The sequence below is a fragment of the Pristis pectinata genome, chromosome 6 (assembly GCF_009764475.1).
Source record: "Pristis pectinata isolate sPriPec2 chromosome 6, sPriPec2.1.pri, whole genome shotgun sequence".
In the NCBI taxonomy this organism is placed as follows: domain Eukaryota; kingdom Metazoa; phylum Chordata; class Chondrichthyes; order Rhinopristiformes; family Pristidae; genus Pristis; species Pristis pectinata.
Window position 1 is genome coordinate 59,145,693 of NC_067410.1, and position 21,333 is coordinate 59,167,025.

The 21,333-nt window shown below is 43.8% G+C and overlaps 1 protein-coding gene across 1 annotated transcript in view; it reads left to right on the forward strand.

Annotated features, from left to right (window-relative positions):
- The first annotated feature begins 9,553 nt into the window (after nt 1-9,553).
- The window catches only part of ubxn7 (UBX domain protein 7), a 64,362-nt gene continuing 52,582 nt past the window's right edge, over nt 9,554-21,333 (forward strand). Inside the window, exons 1-2 of the mRNA XM_052017945.1 lie at nt 9,554-9,650; nt 19,606-19,750. Coding sequence (XP_051873905.1) covers nt 9,572-9,650; nt 19,606-19,750 — 224 coding nt within the window. The 5' untranslated portion in view covers nt 9,554-9,571. The remainder of the gene's footprint in view (nt 9,651-19,605; nt 19,751-21,333) is intronic.

The window sequence follows — 21,333 nt, forward strand, 5'->3', positions numbered from 1 at the left end:
CTACTGTTATTTACACACCAGGGTTTCTAACAACAATTCATTGAATAGATGTGGCGACCTACCTTCGCAAGTGAACTGGCTCTGAAGTCGGCGTGCGCGTCAACAGACAGGCCAGCCACAAAATGGTGCTGGGCTCTCTTCAACAGCGAGGGGAGAAAGCCCGCATGCGGGAAGAGGTTCGGTTGACGCACCTCTGACATCATCACTGCATGTCAAGCGCGGGAACTTAACTGCTTAAAAGCCAGCACGGCAAGATTTGAAATAAACCAGTCTCGAGTTCAACCCACAGACTACGTGTCATTATTCCTAGCTCAGCGCGTAGCCCATCGCTACATTGGTGACTCCGGTCCAAATGGGATTTGGACCGAAGATGATAAACTCTTCATCCTTTCACGCAATTTCACTGAAACTGCCACCCTTCTGGACGCTGTGACCATGCCTGTGGTTTGACCAAGCGGAGGCCCAGTTCCAGATTCAGCAGATATCTTCTGATTCCAAGCGTTACTATTACGTGGTGAGCTCCCTTGACCAGGAGACAGCTGCCCCCGGAGGAAGGCAAGTAAGCAGCATTCAAAGCACTGCTCATGCGGACCTTTGGCCTCTCACGACAGGAGCGTGATGCCTGCCTGCTGCACCTGGACGGTTTGGGGGACTGGCTGCTGTCAGCATTAATGAACGCGATGCTGGCCCTGGCTGACGGACACAAGCCCTGCCTCATGTTCGAGTAGGTGTTCCTAGAGCAACTGCTGGAGGACGTACATCTGCTACTGGCCGACGCAGATTTCAGTGACCCCTGGAAGGTAGCGGCCCAGGCAGATGTGCTGTGGAAGGCCAAGAAGGAAAGCGGGGTGTCTGTCGGCCAGATTACCAAGCTATGTGCCCAACGCCAGGACAGACCAGGCCTGGCAACAGAGCGCACACAACCCAGAGGCAGGAGTGAGGAGGCCACTGTACAGTGGTGTTTCTACCACCAGCGGTGGGGTGCAGAAGCCCGTTGGTGTTGCCCACCCTGAGTTCTTGGGAAACGCTAAGGCCAGCTGCGGCTAATGGCTATGGTGGCTGGCCACCAGGACAGCTTCTTGTATGTCTGGGACAAACAGTCAGGATGCTGCTTCTTGGTTGACACGGAAATCAGTGTCTTACCCACGATGGGGTACGACACCTGCAACAGGGAGCTGGGACCCACCCTGAGGGCTGCAAATGGCAGCACGATACGCACCTACGGCACCCGCACAGTGCAACTGTAGTTCGATGCCAGCTGGTTCATGTGGGACTTCACACTGGCTGCTGTGGCCCAACCACTCCTGGGAGCAGACTTCTTGCGAGATCACAGCCTACTGGTCGACTTGCACAGGAGAAGGCTGGTCCATGCCAAGACTTTCCAGACATTCTCTTTGGGTGAAGCCAAGCTGCTAGCCCCACACCTGGACTCCGCCATGCTGTTGGACAACAAATTCACCAGAATCCTGGCAGACTTCCCATCGGTTCTGGCACTGCAGTTCACGGCAGCCATACCCAGACACTGAGTACAGCACCACATTCCAACCAAGGGACCACCCCTCCATGCCCTCGCACAACAGCTTCCCCCAGACAAGCTCTGCCTAGCAAAGGAGTTCATGAGGATGGAGGAATTGGGGATCATACAGAGGTCAGACAGCCCCTGGGCTTCCCCCCGACACATGGTGCCCAAAGCAGTCGGGGGTTAGAGACCATGCAGCAACTACTGTTGACTGAATGAGGCTACAACCCCAGACCGCTACCCCATGCTGCATATACATGACCTTGCAGCAAACCTGCATGGGGCAAGCATCTTTTCCAAGGTGGACCTCATCCAGGGATACCATCGAATCCCAGTACACCCTGAAGACATCCCCAAGACAGCACTCATTACCCCATTCAGCCTGTTTGAGTTCCTCCAAATGCCATTCGGCCTGAAGAATGCCACACAGACGTTCCAGCAGCTAATGGATGCAGTGAGATGCAACCTGGACTTCACGTTCATCTATTTGGACAACATCCTCATAGCCAGCAGAAATCGTCAGGAGCATCTGTCTCACCTCCGCCAGCTCTACTCCCGCCTGAGTGATTTTGGCCTCACAATCAACCCAGCCAAATACCAGTTCGGACTAGACACCATTGACTTCCTGGGCCACAGGATTACCAAAGATGGGGCAACACCCCTGCCTGCCAAGGTAGATGCAATCTGCCATTTCGCCTGGCCCAACACAGTCAAAGGCTTGCAGGAGTTCATGGGTATAGTCAACTTCTACCGCCGTTTCCTCCCCTCAGTAGCCCATGTCGTGCACCTTTTGTACACCCTGATTGTCGGCTAAAGGCAAGCACATTACTTGGGATGAAGAGGCCGCGGCTGCTTTCGTCAAAGCCAAGGAAGCCTTGGCAGATGCCGCGATGCTGGTGCACCCCAGAACGGATGTTCCAACTGCCCTCACAGTGGAGGTGTCCAACACGGCAGTCGGTGGGGTGCTGGAGCAACTCATTGAGGGGTGCTGGCAACCCCTGGCATTCTTCAGCAGGCACCTGCAGCAATCCGAACTAGAGTACAGTGTTTTCGACTGGGAGCTGTTGGCACTATATCTGGCCATCTGACGTTTCAGGTACTAAGTGGGCAGGCCGTTCACCGCGTTCACGGACCACAAACTGTTGACCTTCACATTCACGAAGGTGTCAGATCCCTGGTCGGCCTGCCAGCAGCGACATCTGTCATACATCTCCGAGTACACAACAGACATCCAGCATGTCTTGAAAGGACAACATGGCGGATGCACTCTCCAGACCAGCTGTCCAGGCCCTCTCCCAGGGGGTGGACTATGCAGCATTCGCAGAGGTGCAGCAGGCAGACGACGAGTTGCCCAGCTATAGGACTGCAGTCTTGGGTTTGCAGCTGCAGGACTTCCTAGTAGGCCCAGGTGGGAGGACCCTCCTGTGTGATGTGGCTACCAGCCAGCCTTGCCCCATCATCCCGGCAGCCTGGCGGCAGCGAGTTTTCAACTCCATACACGGTTTGACGCACGCATCCATCAGGACAACCATCTGGATGGTCTCCAGCAGGTTCATGTGGCACGGCCTTTGCAGACAAGTCAGTGAATGGGCCAAAACGTGTGCAGTGTCGAGCAGCCAAGGTGCAGCGGCACACCAAAGCCCCGTCGCAGCAGTTCGAAGCCACCCACCAGAGGTTCAACCACATTCATGTGGATATCGTGGGGCTTCTGCCAGTGTCGAGAGGAGTGCAGTACCTCCTAACTGGTAGACTGGTTCACGAAATGGCCAGAGGCGGCCCCACTCACTGACACCTCCACCGATTCCTGTGCCTGAGTGCTGATTGCAACCTGGGTAGCATGCTTTGGGGTACCAGCCCACATTTACCTCCGACAGAGGCGCCCAGTTCACCTCCAGCCTGCGGTCGGCTGCAGCCAGCCTGTTGGGAGCACAGTTACACCACACTACTGCCTACCACCCCCAGTTGAATGGACTAGTAGAAACATTCCACTAGTCCATCATCACTTGAAATTGCCTCATGGCCTGCCTGAAAGGGCCTAACTGGGTGGACGAGTACCCCTGGGTCCTGCTTGGAATCCACACAGCACCCAAAGAGGACCTGCACACCTCGTCGGCCAAGCTAGTGTACGGTGCGCTCCTGGTCATCCCAGGAGAGTTCATACCTGCCCCAAGGGGGCAAGAGGAAGAACCTGCAGCAGTCCTAGACAGACTTCGTGAGAGGCTCGGCAACCTGGCCCCCGTACTGACTTCATGGCATGGCCAGACCGCCACCTGCATACCCAAAGACCTGCAGGACTGTAGGTTTGTATTTGTACAGAGGGGTGCATACTGGACACCACTACAGCGGCAGTACAAGGGGCTGTTCAAGGTGCTCAGGAACAACGGGTCCACGTATGTTCTAGACATTGAGGGGTGAAAGAGGAGGTTTTCATGGTGGACCAGCTCAAACTGGCCTATGTGGACTTGGTGCAGCTGGTTGAGGTTTAGCCTCTGCGGCGCAGAGGCAGACTGCCCAACCAGCGACTGATCCAGGCTGCGGACTTTGGGGTGGGTTTATCGCCGGTTCTGGGGGCAGTGGGGGGATTATGTGGCGACCCACCTTCGACGCAAGCGAACTGGCTCCGAAGTTGGCGTGCGGGTTGGCAGACAGGCTAGCCACAAAATGGTGCTGGGCTGCCTTCTTCAACAGCGAGGGGAGAAAGGCTGTGCGCGGGGAGAGGTTCGGTTGACGCACCTCTGATGTCATCACCGCGCATCGAGCACGGGAACCTAACTGCTTAAAAGCCAGTGCGGCAAGATTCGAAATAAACCAGTCTCGAGTTCAACCCACTGACTATGTGTCATTATTCCTAGCTCAGTGCGTAGTCCATTGCTACATCGACTTGTATTTACAAAGTACTTTCTGCAGACTTTAGAAGGGAGCACCTCTGGCACTGCAGAACTCACTCACTCTCCCAACTACTGAGAGAATCTACCAAAATTTTGTACTAGTGTTGATGTGGTCAAATTTGAACCTACACCATCAATCTCCCCTCATGACAGATCCAACATTTCAGGAACCAGTCTGCTGAATCTTCACTATATTTCCAGCAAGCATATCCCTTCTGTAGGTAGGATGGTTCTGAAATACCTTTTCCTGTGCCTGCAGTGAAAATTGATTCCTCAATATTCTAACTTGTGCAGGTATAACCAGCCAAACCATGCTAATGCTTCAGGACTTCATGTTCTCATTCTGTAAATTAATATTCAAGATTTGCTATTTCTATATGCCTCTCAAGTGCCTCCTTTAAAGCCTAAGTAACAGCATCAGATGGAAATGCCAGGATTGGTGGCTCCATAATGGGCATTACCTAGTGCCATTATAGTAGTTTAATCTTAAGACAGTGAGAATAGTTAATATTTTTTGTATTTATGTAGTTGACATGGGTTTTAAGAAGGCTTTTAACAAAGCCCCATATGGCAAACTAGTCAAAAGGTAGAACTCAGTGAGATCCAGATCCAAGGTGTAGTAGCAACTTGGATACAAAAGTGGTTGTGACTTGAAGCCAACTGATAAGGAGTGGGTGCTTCAGTGACCTGGAAGGCTGTCTGCGATGGCATTCTGCAGAGATGATAAAATTCCTAGCTTTTTGTTTTCCCCCTCCAAGCTTTTGATTTAAGTGTATCGACCACAATGAAATATATATTTTTAAAAAAAATTGGCTGCATGATTATTAATGAAGAAATTTCGTAGCATGCAGGGAAATGGGTGGATAGAGTAGAATTCAAGTGGTGGTAATCCATTCAGGGAGTGCAAACTAGCTAATAATAAATTCCAGGATATTGATGAAGCTTGGAATAGAAGTTCATAGAGACCTAAAGATAGGAGCATGGATAGGTAAAGAAGGCACCTGGATAGTTTCATTGATTGAATTACACAAGTTTGACCACATCAGGAGTGCTGCATGCAATTTTGGTCATATTACAGGTTATGGTAACGTTAAAATATATAGAACATTTGTGTGGTTATTTTTCAGGGCTAGAGAATTTTAAATATTAGAAAGGGCTGATTTTCCTGTTTAATATTTATTCTCATATTTGTATTCTCATATTTCCTGATGACAGGAGGACATTCAACTTCTCAAGTTTATGTTGGCTCTCTATGCAATTCCATTTAATTCCTATTCTCTCTCACATGCCCATTAACACCCTCACTTCCACCACCCATTTCTCCCTCCTCCCATCTAAAGTCAGGGCAATTTACAGTGGCTAATTCACCTAGTAACCAGAGTTTATTAGGTGGGAGGAAAGTGGGGCACCAGAGGAAACCTTTGCAGTCACGGGGAGAACATACAAACTCCATTAAGATGGCATCAAAGATAATCAAGCAGCATCACAAGTCATGTGACAGCTGTATTACCTGCAGTACCATTCTGCCTTTGTTTTATTTTAATAAAGGAATTAAGGCCCACGGGGGGAGGGAAATATCTTTAAACTGATGAAGCACTACTGGAAGTAAACATCGATCATGCAGATTTATTTTGCCCTCAATGCTGCATGTAACTTTCAAATGGTGCACCCTTCGGTTTGTGGAACTGTCTTGACGGTGGGATGATGATGGTGAAAATAAACATGGGTGAAGATATGGATGGAAAGTAAGGTGTGAATGATAATAAAGAATTATTTTGTGGAAGACATAATTAAAGGACAGCTTGAACTATTTTGTAACCATTTTGGAGTTGTAACCCAGCTATTGATTTCAGATCATGTATAGGTGCTTTGTAGTTAATATTAAAAAGGCCAGTCTCAATCTAAGGATAAGGCTGTCACTCATGAATTTGTTTGGGCAATAGTACTGGCAGGGAGCATGTTGACCTAAGAGCACAAATCCATTGATGAGCTGATTCACAAAAGAGCCCCTGCAGTGAGAATTCTGCTAAATGTGGGTTGACTTTACAGAGTATATGTCTGGTATTTGTAAATGATCCGTCACTCACTGCAACCAGGATGAGTAATAAAAACATAGCCATTATTCTTGATGAAAGCCCAGAGATACATGGCATGCAACTGTTTTTATCTGGAATGTGCTTTTTGTTATTTCCATTTGCTTTTGTTTATAAACCAAAAAAATTAAGTTTGTGATATCCTACTAAAAAAAAACTAAACCCCGCTCCCCACCGCGCGTGCCCCCCCCCCCCAAACGGAACTAAAACTAAATATGGCAGGTAATGGGAAGGTTGGGATCACTCTTGCAGTCATAATGCCCGTGCTTTGAATCACCTTGTGGCCCACCTGCATTCAGTCAACAGGAATGACCCAGAACTTAATTCTCCATCCCACTCACTCTGACCTATTTGTCTGTAGCCTCCTGCACTGTTACGATGATGCCTAATGCAAACTTGAACATCTCATCTTCCATTTGGACATGTTGCAGCTTTCAAACTCAATGTCAAATATTCCAACCTTAGGTAACTCGCTCTTCCTTTGTGTCTGTATTGGAAGTGGTTATTTCTGCCGATCATCCATCTGTGATGTTGACTTTTTTTTTACTGTATTGGAAGTGGTTATTTCTGCCGATCATCCATCTGTGATGTTGACTTTTTTTTTACTGTTAGACTTGCCTTTCATGAATTACAGCCCTGCTATTAGCAACACGTAAAAGAAAGAAGCCTCTCACCCTATAAGAGCTATTCCATTTGCCATATCTTGGAAGTCACCTCTCCTCCAATGTCGACCTTAATGATGAGATCCAACATCATCTTAAATGCGCTGGAACAGCTTTTGGCCATCTCCGAACAAGAGTCTTTCATGATCGTGACATCCCAACAGACACTAAAATGTTAGTGTACAAAGCAGTGGTGATCCCAAAACTTGGACAACATACTGACGACATCTGAAGGCACTTGAAAAGTTCTATCAACGCTGTCTTCGAAATATCTTAAATATCAGCTGGGAAGATAGAAGAACCAACGTCAGTGTGCTAAATGAGGCAAAAACAACAAGCATTGAAGCCTATGTTATCAAGAACCAACTAAGATGGAGTGGTCATGTTTGGATGAAAGACTAATGTCTGCCAAAACAAATCTTCTTCTCCCAGCTTAAAGTAGGCAAACGTAAAAGAGGCGGACAACAGAAGAGATTCAAAGATGTCTTAAAAGCCAACATGAAGAAACGTAACATCGACATCAACAATTGGGAAACCAATGCCAAGGATAGGAAATTCTGGCAAACCATCATCCGAGAAGGAACAGCAACTTTTGAAACCAACAGATGTGCAGAATTAGAGAAAAAGAGAAGAAGATGGAAAGAGAGGCGGCAGCAACCAAAGCCTGATCTGCCATCTGGAACTACCTGCCCTGAATGCGGAAGAACTTTCAGAGCCAAGATTGGACTCATAAGCCACTTGAGAGCCCATAAATAGATCAATGGAACGAAGACCATCATCCTTGACCTCGAGGGATAGCCATGACGACGACCCCCATCTTCTCTACAACTTAAAACTAATTTATTTTCTCTCCCAGTTCTGATGAGGGTTTAGGGACCTGAAACTTATTCTTTCTGCAGACGCTTCCTGACCTGTTGAAAGTTTCCAGCACTTTCTGTTTTATTGGCACCCTTTTGTTTTATTTATCAACCATCCTAAACATTTATTTCCTCTGCTGAAGGTGTACAATGGCAGTGTTGTGCACCATCTTGCCCAGGTGACTTCAAAAGCATCTCCCAAGTCTATGAAATTGACTGCCAAGAAGGGCAGTACACCATTACCATGCAGATTCCTAGCAGAGTCACAAACCATCCTGACTTTGAAAAACATCTTAGATGCTTTATGGTTATTTGGACTAAATCCTGGAACTCTCCACCCAACACCAGAAAGACTGCAGTGGTTCAAGTTGGCTGCTCATCACCATCTTCTCAAGGGCAATTATGGACAATGAGTGCTAGTCTTGTCAATGACACCAGACCTAAAATTATGATTTTTTTATTGTTAGGATTAGAAGAGAGTTAGGGAAATGGTTTTTGAACCCAGAGGCTAATGGAACTCAATGCGTGAAAAGATGCAGAGGCAAAACTCTCATCGTATTTAAATTGTACGTGGATGAGTACGCTACAGAATTACAGACCAAGAGCTGGGAAGTGGAACCACATTGGACAGAAGTTTTTTGGCTGGCATGGACTCAACGGGATAAACAATCTCTTGTGCTGTAAATTTATTAATCATTAAGTTATCACTGAATCCAATTTGCAATGCCACTCATTGCCAATAAAGAGTAAAATAACAGCAGGTCTGAGAAATAGCTCACAGATTTTTCATTGGATCAGACGTAAATGTTAAAATGGATCTAAATCGACCTATATATATTTAAATACTTGTAGTTTCTCTGAGGCCTTGGCTTTGGTGTTCTAACTTATCTGATTTTAACTTTTAGAAGTTGCAGCGTTTTATTTCACGAGTGAACTATATTCAATATACTTGTTTAGTGGACCAAACTTGGTCATGAAGACAGCATATACAGGACTTCCATCATGAAATCTTTAATAAAACCCAATATTTAAAATCCCAAATGTTTTTTTAAAAATGCCCAGTTATCGAGGATTTTAAATTATTTCTAACAGCAGCTGGGTGGGGAACCAAAGGGTCCAGCTTCTCCCTTGTCCAAAAGTGCTAACATTGACATGTGCACTGGGCTCGCCCTTTTCGCCTGATCCAACCTCTGTATTTGCATAGAGCATCCTGATTGGCTGTTAGTGTAAGGACGCTTAATATTAATTCTTACGTCGGGCTGAGAGCTGGTGCGTGTGATGTCATCGCGTCCACGCAGAGCCTCCAGGCGCCCGTCAATCTTTCCTGCCTTGAAGAAATATGTCGGCGGGACCAGCTCCAACCGGTGGCAGTTCCGTGTGCGCAGGCGCCGGACGATGGTTTCCCCCGAGGTGCAGTGCGCCCAGCTCACTCGCGCTCGACGGCGGCTGCCGCTCGCCGTTGTCCAATCGGATGCGAGCAACTGATGTCAAGGCGGAGGTGAGAGGTTGTGTTTGTTGGAGGGAGTGCGCCTGCGTGGGCGCTCGGTGTAAGATGGCGGCGGTTGGTGATGGAACGGGGTCAACTGGGTCGGCGCTGCAGGGGTTAATTCGGCAGTTTACAGCCATTACAGGTAAAGGGCTGAAGGGCCGCCCGTACCTGCGGGGACGGGGAGTGCGGCCACGTCCTGAGTGCCGCTGCCAGGGTAATCGAGCCTGGAGAGATTGGGGGCGGGGGGGGTTGGCGCCTGGGCCAGGGAGCGGGCCAGGTCGCTGATGCCGCAGCTCCGGGTGTTGCTGGTGCATGGGCGACGGTGTGGCAGCGCGGCATCCGAGCCCTCCAATGCATGCTCTCCATTGCACGTCGTCCCTTCACGGTTTGGTGCCCAAGACCTCTCCTCTCCCATCTCTTGGCCCTGTTTGTGTATGTGGGGGTGGGATTTGGTGACCACGCCCACACTGTCCAAACCCTGAGCCTGGTGTTGTGTTTGGCACCCCTGCCATGTAAGTCTAGTGGCTAGTGGATATCCCTATTAACTTCTATCCTTGTACCTCCATCACCCCAGCCCACGGACCCATTGCTTCTCGCACCATCCTGACCCCACTTTGTGGTCAATGCCAACCCTCTATTTCTCAGGAAGTAAAAGATGCTGCAGACCTGAAATAAAAACAGAAAATGCTTAAGTTACTGTGCTGCAGTTTGTGATGGTCTGCTGAATAACTTTGAACTTTGTTTGGACTTTGAACAAGTGGCCTTGCCCCTCCTCTTCCATTGATGGATGGATGCCCTCCTTTCTAGCCATGTGCAGAGTTAGCATTCACTCTCACCCTTGTGCCTTGATCCTGTGCAGAATTGATGTCCTCTTTACTTTCACTGGGCTCTACAAGCTTGGCCCCTGTTTCCTCTTTTATACCCCAAGGCCAGTGTTGGAATTGCCAACCACTGCCTACTTCTTGACCCGGTGCATGGTTGGTATGACAGTCCTTGCCTTCTCTGAGCTTTGTGTTGAGTTGGGATACTGCCATCTTCCAATTCCCTACCCCAGTGTGGTGAGGATGTCTCCCTCTATGGCTCATTTCTCCTGAAAGTCCATTGTGCCATTTTGTGCTGCTTCCCTTTCACTTTTTCCAGGTTCTTTACTTTTGTTCTTTCCCATTCTGTGTCCAGTGCAGAGTTGTGGATTGGCTCTCCCCACGTGCTTATTAAAGGGGCTTACGCCCTCTTATCTGTGTCTCAATCACCTCTTTCGATCAGTGTGGTGTTGGTTTCCCCACTTCCTGGTCCATTATGGAAGAGGTACTCCACTGTTCACCCACTACTCTACCCTAAGCACTGTTTGCTTGCTCCCAGCCCCTAGAGCCCTGAATGTGATCAAGCATAAATGTGATCTTAATTTAGCCTTCTGTCAGTGCCCATGACGTGTTAGCTTAGTTCTGCGTCTTTCTAGCTCAGACACCCAAGTTATTGCTTCTGTAAATCTCCTGCTTGTCACTGTAAATGTTTCATTTTGGGGTGCAGCAGACTTGTACTGTGTACAAGAGCTTGTCTTTTAACTCTCCACATATTATGGTCATGGTATTTCCTATACTACTGCAGTGTTAACATCTTGGGAGAGGCAAGCACCCAATTCCAATGAAGGTTGGGTGTTAGGGAAGGAAGTTTTAAGTACCAACGTTCTTATTAGATCACTCAGATGTAATATTATATTTAAAAGCACTTCTCTCTCAGCTAAGAATCAGTCCAGCTCCTTTTGGACTTACGGTTCATATTGGTTTTTTTCTATACAGAAGATTGTGCTCTTCTGTGGTTTTAAAAACAATGCTCATCTTAATATTGCCAGCATACCCTTCAAGTATTGCCTAAAGGCACTCCCTAGATGACTAATTTAAAAAGTGGAAGGATATTGGGTTTAATAATCTTCAGGAGACACTACTAGTAAATCTCTTTCCAAGGTGATGCATATTTCTTAGCTGTAACTTTGTGCCATCTAGATTAGCATCAAATCATAATCTAGTCTTATCAATTTACCATTGATAGCATAAGATTTTGGCTTTTGAATTGATGTCAAGATACTTTGTTTAAAGCTTTCTGAAAATCCAGCTAGACATTGTCAACAATTTACTCTTATCCATCAACATGGTAACAAGAAAATTCAAATCAAGGTTAAGAGACTGAGGCTTTCTATCTCTCATGAATTGCTGTGTCAGATTTATCATGTGTGAATGCAGGTCACTAGAACCACCACATTTCTCAGTTCTCAAGTTCAAGTTTATTTTCATGGGCATACATACCCTTAGTATAAATGCTATGAAAATTACCTTTTTTTCAGCAGCAGCACAGTACATTGCAAACGTGAACAAACATAAATTAACAAATTATGCATAACTTACACAACACAAATAAAACAAAATGTAACTATTTTAGTGCAAGTTGAGGGAAATATAGTCGGAGGTGGAATTAGGGTTTTTCAGGACTGTTTGGTAACCTGATTGCGGTGGGGATAAGAACTGTTGTTGAACTTTGAGGCGTGGGTCTTCCCTTCAGCTGTTTAAGTGGTAATAAGGCCTGGACTTTGCCTGTGCTGTCAAACTCAGAAGCATAGGAATTGCTCTTGGATTTGGTATTTTTCAGATTGCTTTATAGCTAGGCTCTGCAGTAGTCTAACAGTAGAGTCTGATCGCTGTCATTGTATGTGCAAATTAATTGACTAAAATCTTGCAGATCCATGGATTCAAAGCAAGATCCTAAAGGCCCAAGGTTTGTCCAAATTATCATGAGGAAAGGCAGAAGAACTATTTCGAGATTCTCATTCAATTTTTTTGTAGAACAGAGTTGAGTGAGAATCCTTGGTCCTGTGTTAAAATAACCAATGCAGATTATTGGTTGTGTATTATTGATTATATGCAGGTCTCTTTTTATAGGGAGATTCTTAACATAAAGGGGAGCTTTATGTTAAGCATCTCCCTATAGAGGTCAGCCAACCCTTTTGAAGCAGTGTCTATTTACCAGCAATAAATATTGATTTTTGTTTCTCGCATCCTATGAAGAAGACTGACATCCATCATACAAAAACATTTTAAAATGTATCATATTTAAATGAGTCTTTGTTTTGAAATGTAATATGTACTCAGTGTGCCTCTATACCTCAGTGTTTATATCTTGATACTTGTATGTAATGTGATTGTTAAATACATCAGTTGCATCATCTGTGTATGACTGGAGTAACTTGCACAGACTAGGTCGTATCCTTTGACAATCAACTGCAGACTGGTAAATTGGTAGAGTGCAGTGGTCATTTACTGAAATTTATGCTTTTGTCATTTGGTGAAGTACTTGTTTATGCTAGCTATATAGAATGCAACTTCTTTTGTGTGCTGTTTATGTGCACTGCACTGGACATGTTTGTGGCCTTTCTTCATAAAGTGTGTTTGAAATGAATATCATAGCTGGTGTGGGTGTAGTCCAACGTGTGGAGATTGACTGGTCTGGACTCATCCCTTTAGGGCAGGTTTGCTAGTCATGACAATGGCAATTTTTTAAAAGATGTTAGGTGATTCTCCACAATGCTGTGGAGGTGGGGGGAACCTTTGGCTGAATCTATGTAGCTAATTTCATGTCATATTTGACAGGAGTAAATGACATTTGATTTGAGATATGCTAGGAGACCATGGGTTGTAGAAGAAAGGACATGTGTTTTATTGAACAGTATAGTGGTGCCATTAGTGAATTTCTGGTTTATCAATAACAATGAAGTGGAAAGCATTTCTGTGTGTCACAGCTATAATGTGGGGAGATTTCTTCACAAAACTTAGCTCAAGTACATCTCTGAGGCTGTTTGTCACTTCTACAATAAAGTGCCCATATTCCTAAACTAATCTTATTAATGTGCTGCTTTTCTGCTAAACTTTAATGTCAGTCTCCTGCTATTTTTTTGACCTTGTGTTAGAGTAAGACCAAGAGAAGTAACAGTTGATTTCACAGTGCTGTGTAGTTTGTGAATTTAGACTCTCCAACACCATATAAAAAAATACTATTCGCAATTTTGCTCCATTGGTAGATTTAATGTGTTATGTAATTAGTTGTGTTGCAAAATGCATCATCGGAAGGACACTGTGTAATCTGCATTCCAATCTTGCATTGTGGCGTTTAAAAAGCTAACATTTGGTGTGGAGTCAGTAGAGTAGGAAGTGATTGCAACATTGTTGAGCCAGATTTTTGAATGCATCCATTTGTGTTCTACCTTCACCAAAAGTAAATAGCCAGGTGTACTATAATGTGGGTAAATGTGAAATTGTCCATTATGGCAGGAAAAATAATATAATATTCTTTTATTCTAGACGGTGAGACTGCAGAGTTGCGGGATACAGAAATCTGAGTGTCTTAGTGTATGATTTGCAACAGGCTGGTGTACAGGTATAGCAAGTATTTGGGAAAGCTAACTGTGTTATTATGTTTAGGGGTATAAAAACAGGTTATGATTCAGTTTTATAAAGCATTAGTGAGAGCACATCTGGAGTACTGTGCAGTATTTGGCCTCCTTATGTTAATCAAAGGATATTAATCTGTTGGAAGTGGTGCAGAGAAGTTTTACTGGACTGGCTACTGGAATAGGTGAATTGCCTGATAGGGAGTGGTAGAAGAATGAGAGGTGGCTTGATTAAAACATTGAGGAGTCTTGATGGGGTGGATGCAGAGAGGTTGGTTCCTGAGGGAGAATCTACAGCTAGTGGTTGCTCTTTTAAAATAAGGAGTTATCCATTTAAGATAGAGATGAAGTGAAAATTTTTTTTTTAACACATTCTTTTTGAAAGTAGAAGCAAACTCTGAATATCTTAAGGTAGAGGTAGATAGAATCTTGATAGGCAAGGGGGTGAAACACTACTGAGGGCAAGTGGGAACGTGTCATTGAGGTTACAGTCAAAGCGCTGTCCAAGTGGCTATCTCTCGCTCCTAATTAATTTGTTCGTTTGCATTGTATGATACAGAAATCGCATTATTGATCCAGAGTGGTGCATTTCACAGTTTCAGTAGACTCCAGAACCAGCTGATGTTTTTCCCCTCATACTTGTAGTTATAAAACACGTTTCTGGCTGAAAGAAACAGAATATCAGCAAAAAGTTCCAAGGCAAGGAAAAATGGTTTAAAAAGTCAAAATTAAAGATAATTTATATTAATGCAGTAAACATTTTTAACTTGTGTAAATTACTAATAAGAAATGCATTGAAATTAATAGCCGTTACAGACATTTCCTTTTCACCATCCTTCTACCTTCTCTAACTTAAAATGTGTTTAAGTTCAAATATTTCCCAATTCCGATGATGGCCCATTGACCTGAAGCATTAGCTCTGTTTCCCTCTCCACAGATGTTGGAATGGCTTACTGAGTATTTCCAACACCTTTGGTTTCAATTCGCTCTCTACTATTAGCTTTTTTTCGCTTTGCAACCACATCTCTGATAACAAAGAGGCCAAGATTGAGAACTAAATATTTCAAGGTATGGGCTGTTTTGAAAAGCTGGGAAGAATAGAAAAGTGGTGTGAGTGTTTTTCCCCAAAAGGCAATGGCATAAGGAAAGTAGTTAGGAATGTTTTAGGCTGAGTTTCGGAGAGTAGAGTAATTATGGGTAGAGATTTAAAAAAACTAGACACAAATAAGTTAAATAGTTTATAGGCCACCTTACATTGGTGATAGCATATTAATCCAGAAATACACAGGTTGCAATGATAATAACGTAGTAATTATGGAACTTCAATTTTTGTGGGGTTTTTTTTGGGCAGGAGGAAGGGAAGTTATCTAGGAGATGTTCAAAGAAAGTATTCAAGACAACTTTCAAAAGCAAGACATTGTGGAACTAACCAGAGGAAAAAAAAGGCTTTTTTGCATCTTGAGTTGTGTTTCAAAAGTGGCCAGTTAGTAATCTCATAGTAAACGATCACTTACAGAAGAGAAACTATAACAGAATTTCCTACTTAAGTTCAATAGTGTCATTGTGTTTGAAACTGAAGTCTTAAACTTGAAGCCAGTAGCCTCAGTATGAGGGACAAGCTGGTTAAACCAGACTGGAGAAGTTAAAGGTCATGCCAGTGGCTAACTAAAGTTATGTGGTATTATAGCAAAAGAAGGGATAATGCAGTTGTGAAGAAATGTGGCTAACTTGAGGTTTGGGAGGATCTTTATAAAAAGCAAAAAATTGATCAATAAACATAGTTATTAACTAGGGAACATAAAAAGTTTGACAATATGCAATATAAAAGGTGGTTACACAGGTTAAGTACTCGTGTAAGTATCAGGGGATTACTAGACCAATAAAACAGAATAAATGAATACAGCATGTTCAGAGAGATTTGTGTATTCTTGTCCATGAATTTACTATACAAGTCCAGGAAGCAATTTGAAGAAGTTGAAGTGCAAGAACAATCTTGTGACAACTTTATAGGGCTCTGGTGAGACCTGGTGGAGTATTGTGTGCAGTTTTAGTCATCTTATGTGAGGAAGGATGTATCTAGTTAGGAGGGAGTGGGGAGAGAAAAGTCTCGTAGGTTTATTTCTGATATGAAAGTCATCCTGTGAGGAAAGCGTGACTAACACGGGTGTATATTTGCAGGAATTTTGTTATTTATTTTTTGGATCTAGTCATAACTGTCTAGGTCAGCATTCATTACTTAACTGTAGTTTCCCATCAGAGGGCAGCAATGAGCTGCCACCTTGAACTGCTGTTGTCACTCCTAGTGAAGGAGCTGCCTCAATATTGTTGGATAATGACTTTCAGGATTTAGACCAGATTCATTGTACCTGCTGCCCTTGTCCTTGATGGTAGACATTTACTGTTTTAGTGCAAACTTTTTAGGCTACTTTTTAGTGCAAGATAAGTGCAATGTGGGCAGGCACGGTAGTGTAGCGGTTAGCGTAACGCTTTACAGTGCCAGCGACCCGGGCTCAATTCCCGCCACTGTCTGTAAGGAGTTTGTACGTTCTCCCCGTGTCTGTGTGGGTTTCCTCCGGGTGCTCCGGTTTCCTCCCACATTCCAAAGGTGTACAGGTTAGGAAGTTGTGGCGCCGGAAGCGTGGCGACACTTGAGGGCTGCCCCCCCCCCGAACACTAGCAAAATATGCATTTCACTGTGTGTTTCGATGTACATGTGACTAATAAGATCTCATCATCATCATCATCTTATGTGCTCATGGCAATGAAAATGTTTGGATGGTGGATGGGTTGTCGATCAAGCAAGCTTACTTTTTTCTGAATAATGTTGAGCCTTTTGTGTTGTTGGAGCTGTATTCATCCAGGCAAATGAAGAGTATTCCATCAAACTCCTGACTTATGCCATTTGGATGGTGGAAAGGTTTTATGGTATCAAGAAGCGAGTCACTTGTTCTGGGATACCAAGATTCTTTAGCTATAGCATTTACGTGGCTAGTCCTATTGAGTTTCTGGTCATTGCCAGGCACTTTTGTGGTGTGAATGTACTTCTTGAGGATCTTCAAATGGACTTGAAAAATGTGTGACCATCTTCACTTCTGACCTTTCTGTCATTGATGAAACTGCTGAAGATGTTTGTAGCTTGTACATTGCCCTGAAGAACTTCTGGAGCAAAGTACTTGGGCTGGTGTGTTTGACCTCCAGTACCCACAGCCATCTTCCTTTGTGTGAAATGCTCCAACCTTGGGACGTTTTCCTTTTTGTGCCTTTTGATTTTTGGTTTCAACACACTGCCTTGATGTCAAAGGCAGTCACTCTGAAACTTGGCTCTTTGGTTCATGTTTGGACCAAGGTTGTGATAAGATCTTCTGAATGGGCGTGGTAGGCATTGGTGAGCAGGTGCTGCTTGATAGCATTTTTGAAGACGACTTGCTGATGATTTGGAGTAGAGAGGGCAATAATTAGCTGGTTTGCATTTGTCCTGCATTTTGTGAACAGGACATACTTGAACATTCTTCCACTTTGTTTCCAGTATTGTTGCTGCTGGAACAATTTGGCAGCTAGTTAAGAAGCACAACAGGATATTGTTTGATTCCATTGCCTTTGCCATACTTATTACATTCAACTGTTTCTAAATGTAGTGTGCTGTAACTCCAGATCAAATTAACTTTTATGAGGGTGTCTAGGGAAAGCTCAGGTGGATCATCCATTTGCTGTTTTTGGCTGAATATGGTAACAAATACTCTCATGAATACAGGTTAGACCCCAGCATTGTTAGGGAGCAGGGTGTTTTTGGAGCTCAGTTGTGTAATTGTCCACTGTTCACAACACAATGTTGTTCAACTGTAGAGCTTGGATCTTTATCTGTTGATTATTTCCTGTTTTAACATGGAATAAGAACTCTAATGTCCTTCAGGGGAGGAAATCTAGTGAGCCAAATAGGTCTTTATGTGAATCTATTAGTTTCGTAGGCATCATACATAAAACCTGACAATTTCTTTCCTCCCACAGGTGCTGCTCGATCCACTGAGTTCCTCCAGCGGATTGTTTGTTGCTCCAGATTCCAGCATCTTCGGATAGAGAGGGCGGGGGAGGTCACCCATCTCTTTCCTTTTATTCCATAGTCCACTGTCTTCTCCTATCAGATTCCATTTTCTTCAACCCTTTGTCACTTCCACCTATCACCTCCCTTTCTTCTTGCGTCATTCCCACTCCTCCCACCCCCCCCCCCCCAAAACCTGGATTCACCTATCACCTGCCAGCTCTCGCTCCACCCCCTCCCCCTACCCTTTTATACTGGCTATCTCCCCCCTTTCCAGTCGTGAAGAAGGGTCTTGGCTTGAAATGTCAACTGTCCATTTCCCTCCGTAGCTGCTGCCTGACCTGCTGAGTTCCTCCAGCATTTTGTGTGTTGCTCCAGACTTCCAGTCTCTCTTGTGTGACAAAACAGACCTGTCCTGAACTGTGCATTAAGTGGCAGGGATATGCCTTTATCAATGTGTTAATACAGGAGAACGGCCACTTAATACCTTCCCTACTCTCATCCTGAGGTTTTCAATCACCACCAGTTAACATGAACATTCATCTATTGTCTTCCCTTGTGCAGTTTCAATGGGACAGAATCAGAATGTCCCACACCCAATGATTGGTTTCAATAGCCTTAAAGTATTAGCTGAAGTTAAATTATGAACAGGTTTATAAGATTGGTGAAGACTGGTTCTTATTATAACTTCTGCTATCCATAATTTCATAACTCCAGAATAATACCTAACAAGATGATGTACTTTGGTAATAAAACAAAATCATATGCACTTTGGCAAATAAAACAAAAACTGAGAGGGTTCTAGAGATAGGGGTGAACAAATCATTAAAGTTGCAGCACAGATCAGCAAAACAATTTAAAAATGGCTATAAAGGGATGGATTTCGTTTCTAGAGGTAAAGTATTCAAAAAATCAGTTATGTTAAACTTGTATATAGGATCCTGGTCAGGCCACGTATATAGGATTGTATGTTTGATCTTCCTAAGTATAAAAAGGAGAGTGAGCACTGAGGACGTTAAAAAACGTTACAAGAATGATATCTTAGTTGAGAGATTACTGCTATCTGGTTGAACAAGTTGGGCTTCATATAAAATGGAATAGCTGGAGGTCAACTGAGGCTTTTATATAATGAATAGTTTAGGCAGGCTAAATATGTGGGACTGTAAATACAAGATGGTTTATAATAAATCCAAAATGCAAATAGAAATATCTTAATCAGACAGTTGGAGTAGATATAACCTACAACAGAGTGACCGAGGCAAATGGCTCAAATACTTTCAAAATGCTGGACAAGTAGTTGAAAAAGAGAAGACTAGAAAGATGCTGAGATGACGTGGAATGGGAGGAGACGAGTGTAGAGTACAAACACCTGCAAGTTGTCCTGTGTATTCCATGCTGAGCTAAGTGCTTCAGGTCCCCACGTGGTAATTCCAGATGTGAAACTCTTAATATCACAGGAATGATATTTTGTACTTTTCCCATTTATTAGTGATAATTATGTCTTGGATGTACTGAATATTACTGTGGCTTATATTTGTATGGGGTAAATAGAAGGTTTGCATACTTTAAAAAGTTCAGTAGTATGTATTTCTTTTCATTTTGAATTGTCAATGTTTTGTGATTTAGGTGCCAGTGAAAGTGTGGGGAAACACATATTAGAAGCATGCAGCAACAATCTGGAGATGGCTGTCACAATGTACTTGGATGGAGGTGGAATAGCTGAAGAACCCAGTACCAGTACAGCAGGAACGTCGAGTAGACCGCCTCCACAGTATGTTCTGGTATTTTTTCATATGGTAAATCTGTTTAGTTGAATTATTTAGATCCTGGGTATCTGTTTTATGATATTACTTTAACCCCCTCACATGTCACATACACAACTGAGGCCTTAAAGAGAGAATAACATTCCACTTGTATAATGCTTTATCATATCCTTATGATTTGCTACAAATTACTTTTTTTTTTGCAGTGTAAGTTCAGTTGTGTGGGCAAATGTGACAGCCAACTTATGGTCAAAAATCCTATGAGCCATACGTTCAATTGTTTTTTTGTGGGTTTGGCTAAGAGGGGATTGTTGCCTGGGATATAGGAACTCCAAGGCTCTCAGCATACTGTTGGATTTTTTAATGTTGAGGTAACTTTTGGTATTGGTTTATTATTGTCACCTGTACCGAGGTACAGTGAAAAACTTGTCTTGCATACCGATTATACAGGTCAATTCATTACACAGTGCAGTTACATTGAGTTAGTACAAAGTGCATTAATGTAGTACAGGTAAAAACAATAACAGTACAGAGTAAAGTGTCACAGCTACAGAGAAAGTGCAGTGCAATAAGGTGCAAGGTAGATCATGAGGTCATAGTCCATCTCATTGTATAAGGGAACCGTTCAATCGTCTTATCACAGTGGGGTAGAAGCTGTCCTTAAGTCTGGTGGTATGTGCCTTCAGGCACCTGTATCTCCTACCTGATGGAAGAAGAGAGAATGTCCCGGGTGGGTAGGGTCTTTGATTATGCTGGCTGCTTCACCAAGACAATGAGAGGTAAAGACAGAGTCCAAGGAGGGGTGCGGTGGGCTGTGTCCACAACTCTCTGCAGCTTCTTGCGGTCCTGGGCAGAGCAGCTGCCGTACCAAGCCGTGATACATCCAGATAGGATGCTTTCTATGGTGCATGGGTAAAAGTTGGTGAGAGTCAAAGGGGACAAACCAAATTTCTTCAGCCTCCTGAGGGAGTCGAGGCGCTGGTGAGCTTTCTTGGCCGTGGCATCTACTGGGTCTCAATGTAATTCTTGAAAGACTGCACCTCCAACAATGGAGTAAAACACGTCAGCAGAGTATGACAGTTAATCTGTCATTACCCTGTGTACTGAAATATTTATTTATATACTTTATTGTGTAGTCAGTTTAAATGTATTTTAATTTATCTCATGCTTCAATATTCTAGCATTAGGGAGCTGTCTGTAGCTGTCATATTTAAATAATTATAAAAGGCGTTTAATCAGCTGTCCTCTTTTTTTTCTAGGGATGGTGGGCTTTCTTGCAGCTTAACTGAATCTGAAATGATGTGTAAAGCTAGGATTGTAAGGGATTTAACCTTTCCTAGAGTTCACTTGTATAGGAATCTCTCCCCACCCCTGTGCCAAAAAAAAACAAAGTTATTGGTACTTTTGTGAGGTATGTTAGAGGAAGACTTTGGTGCAAATGGAAGTTCTGGCCTATTCTGTCTTTTAAATTTAGTGGAAAGGATGGCAATACAGTGAACCCTTTTAATATGTATATAGAATATATGTGGATCATTACAGATTTTTGATGCGTTTTAAGGAAGTCCATTTGTTACTAGGTCATAACATCAGA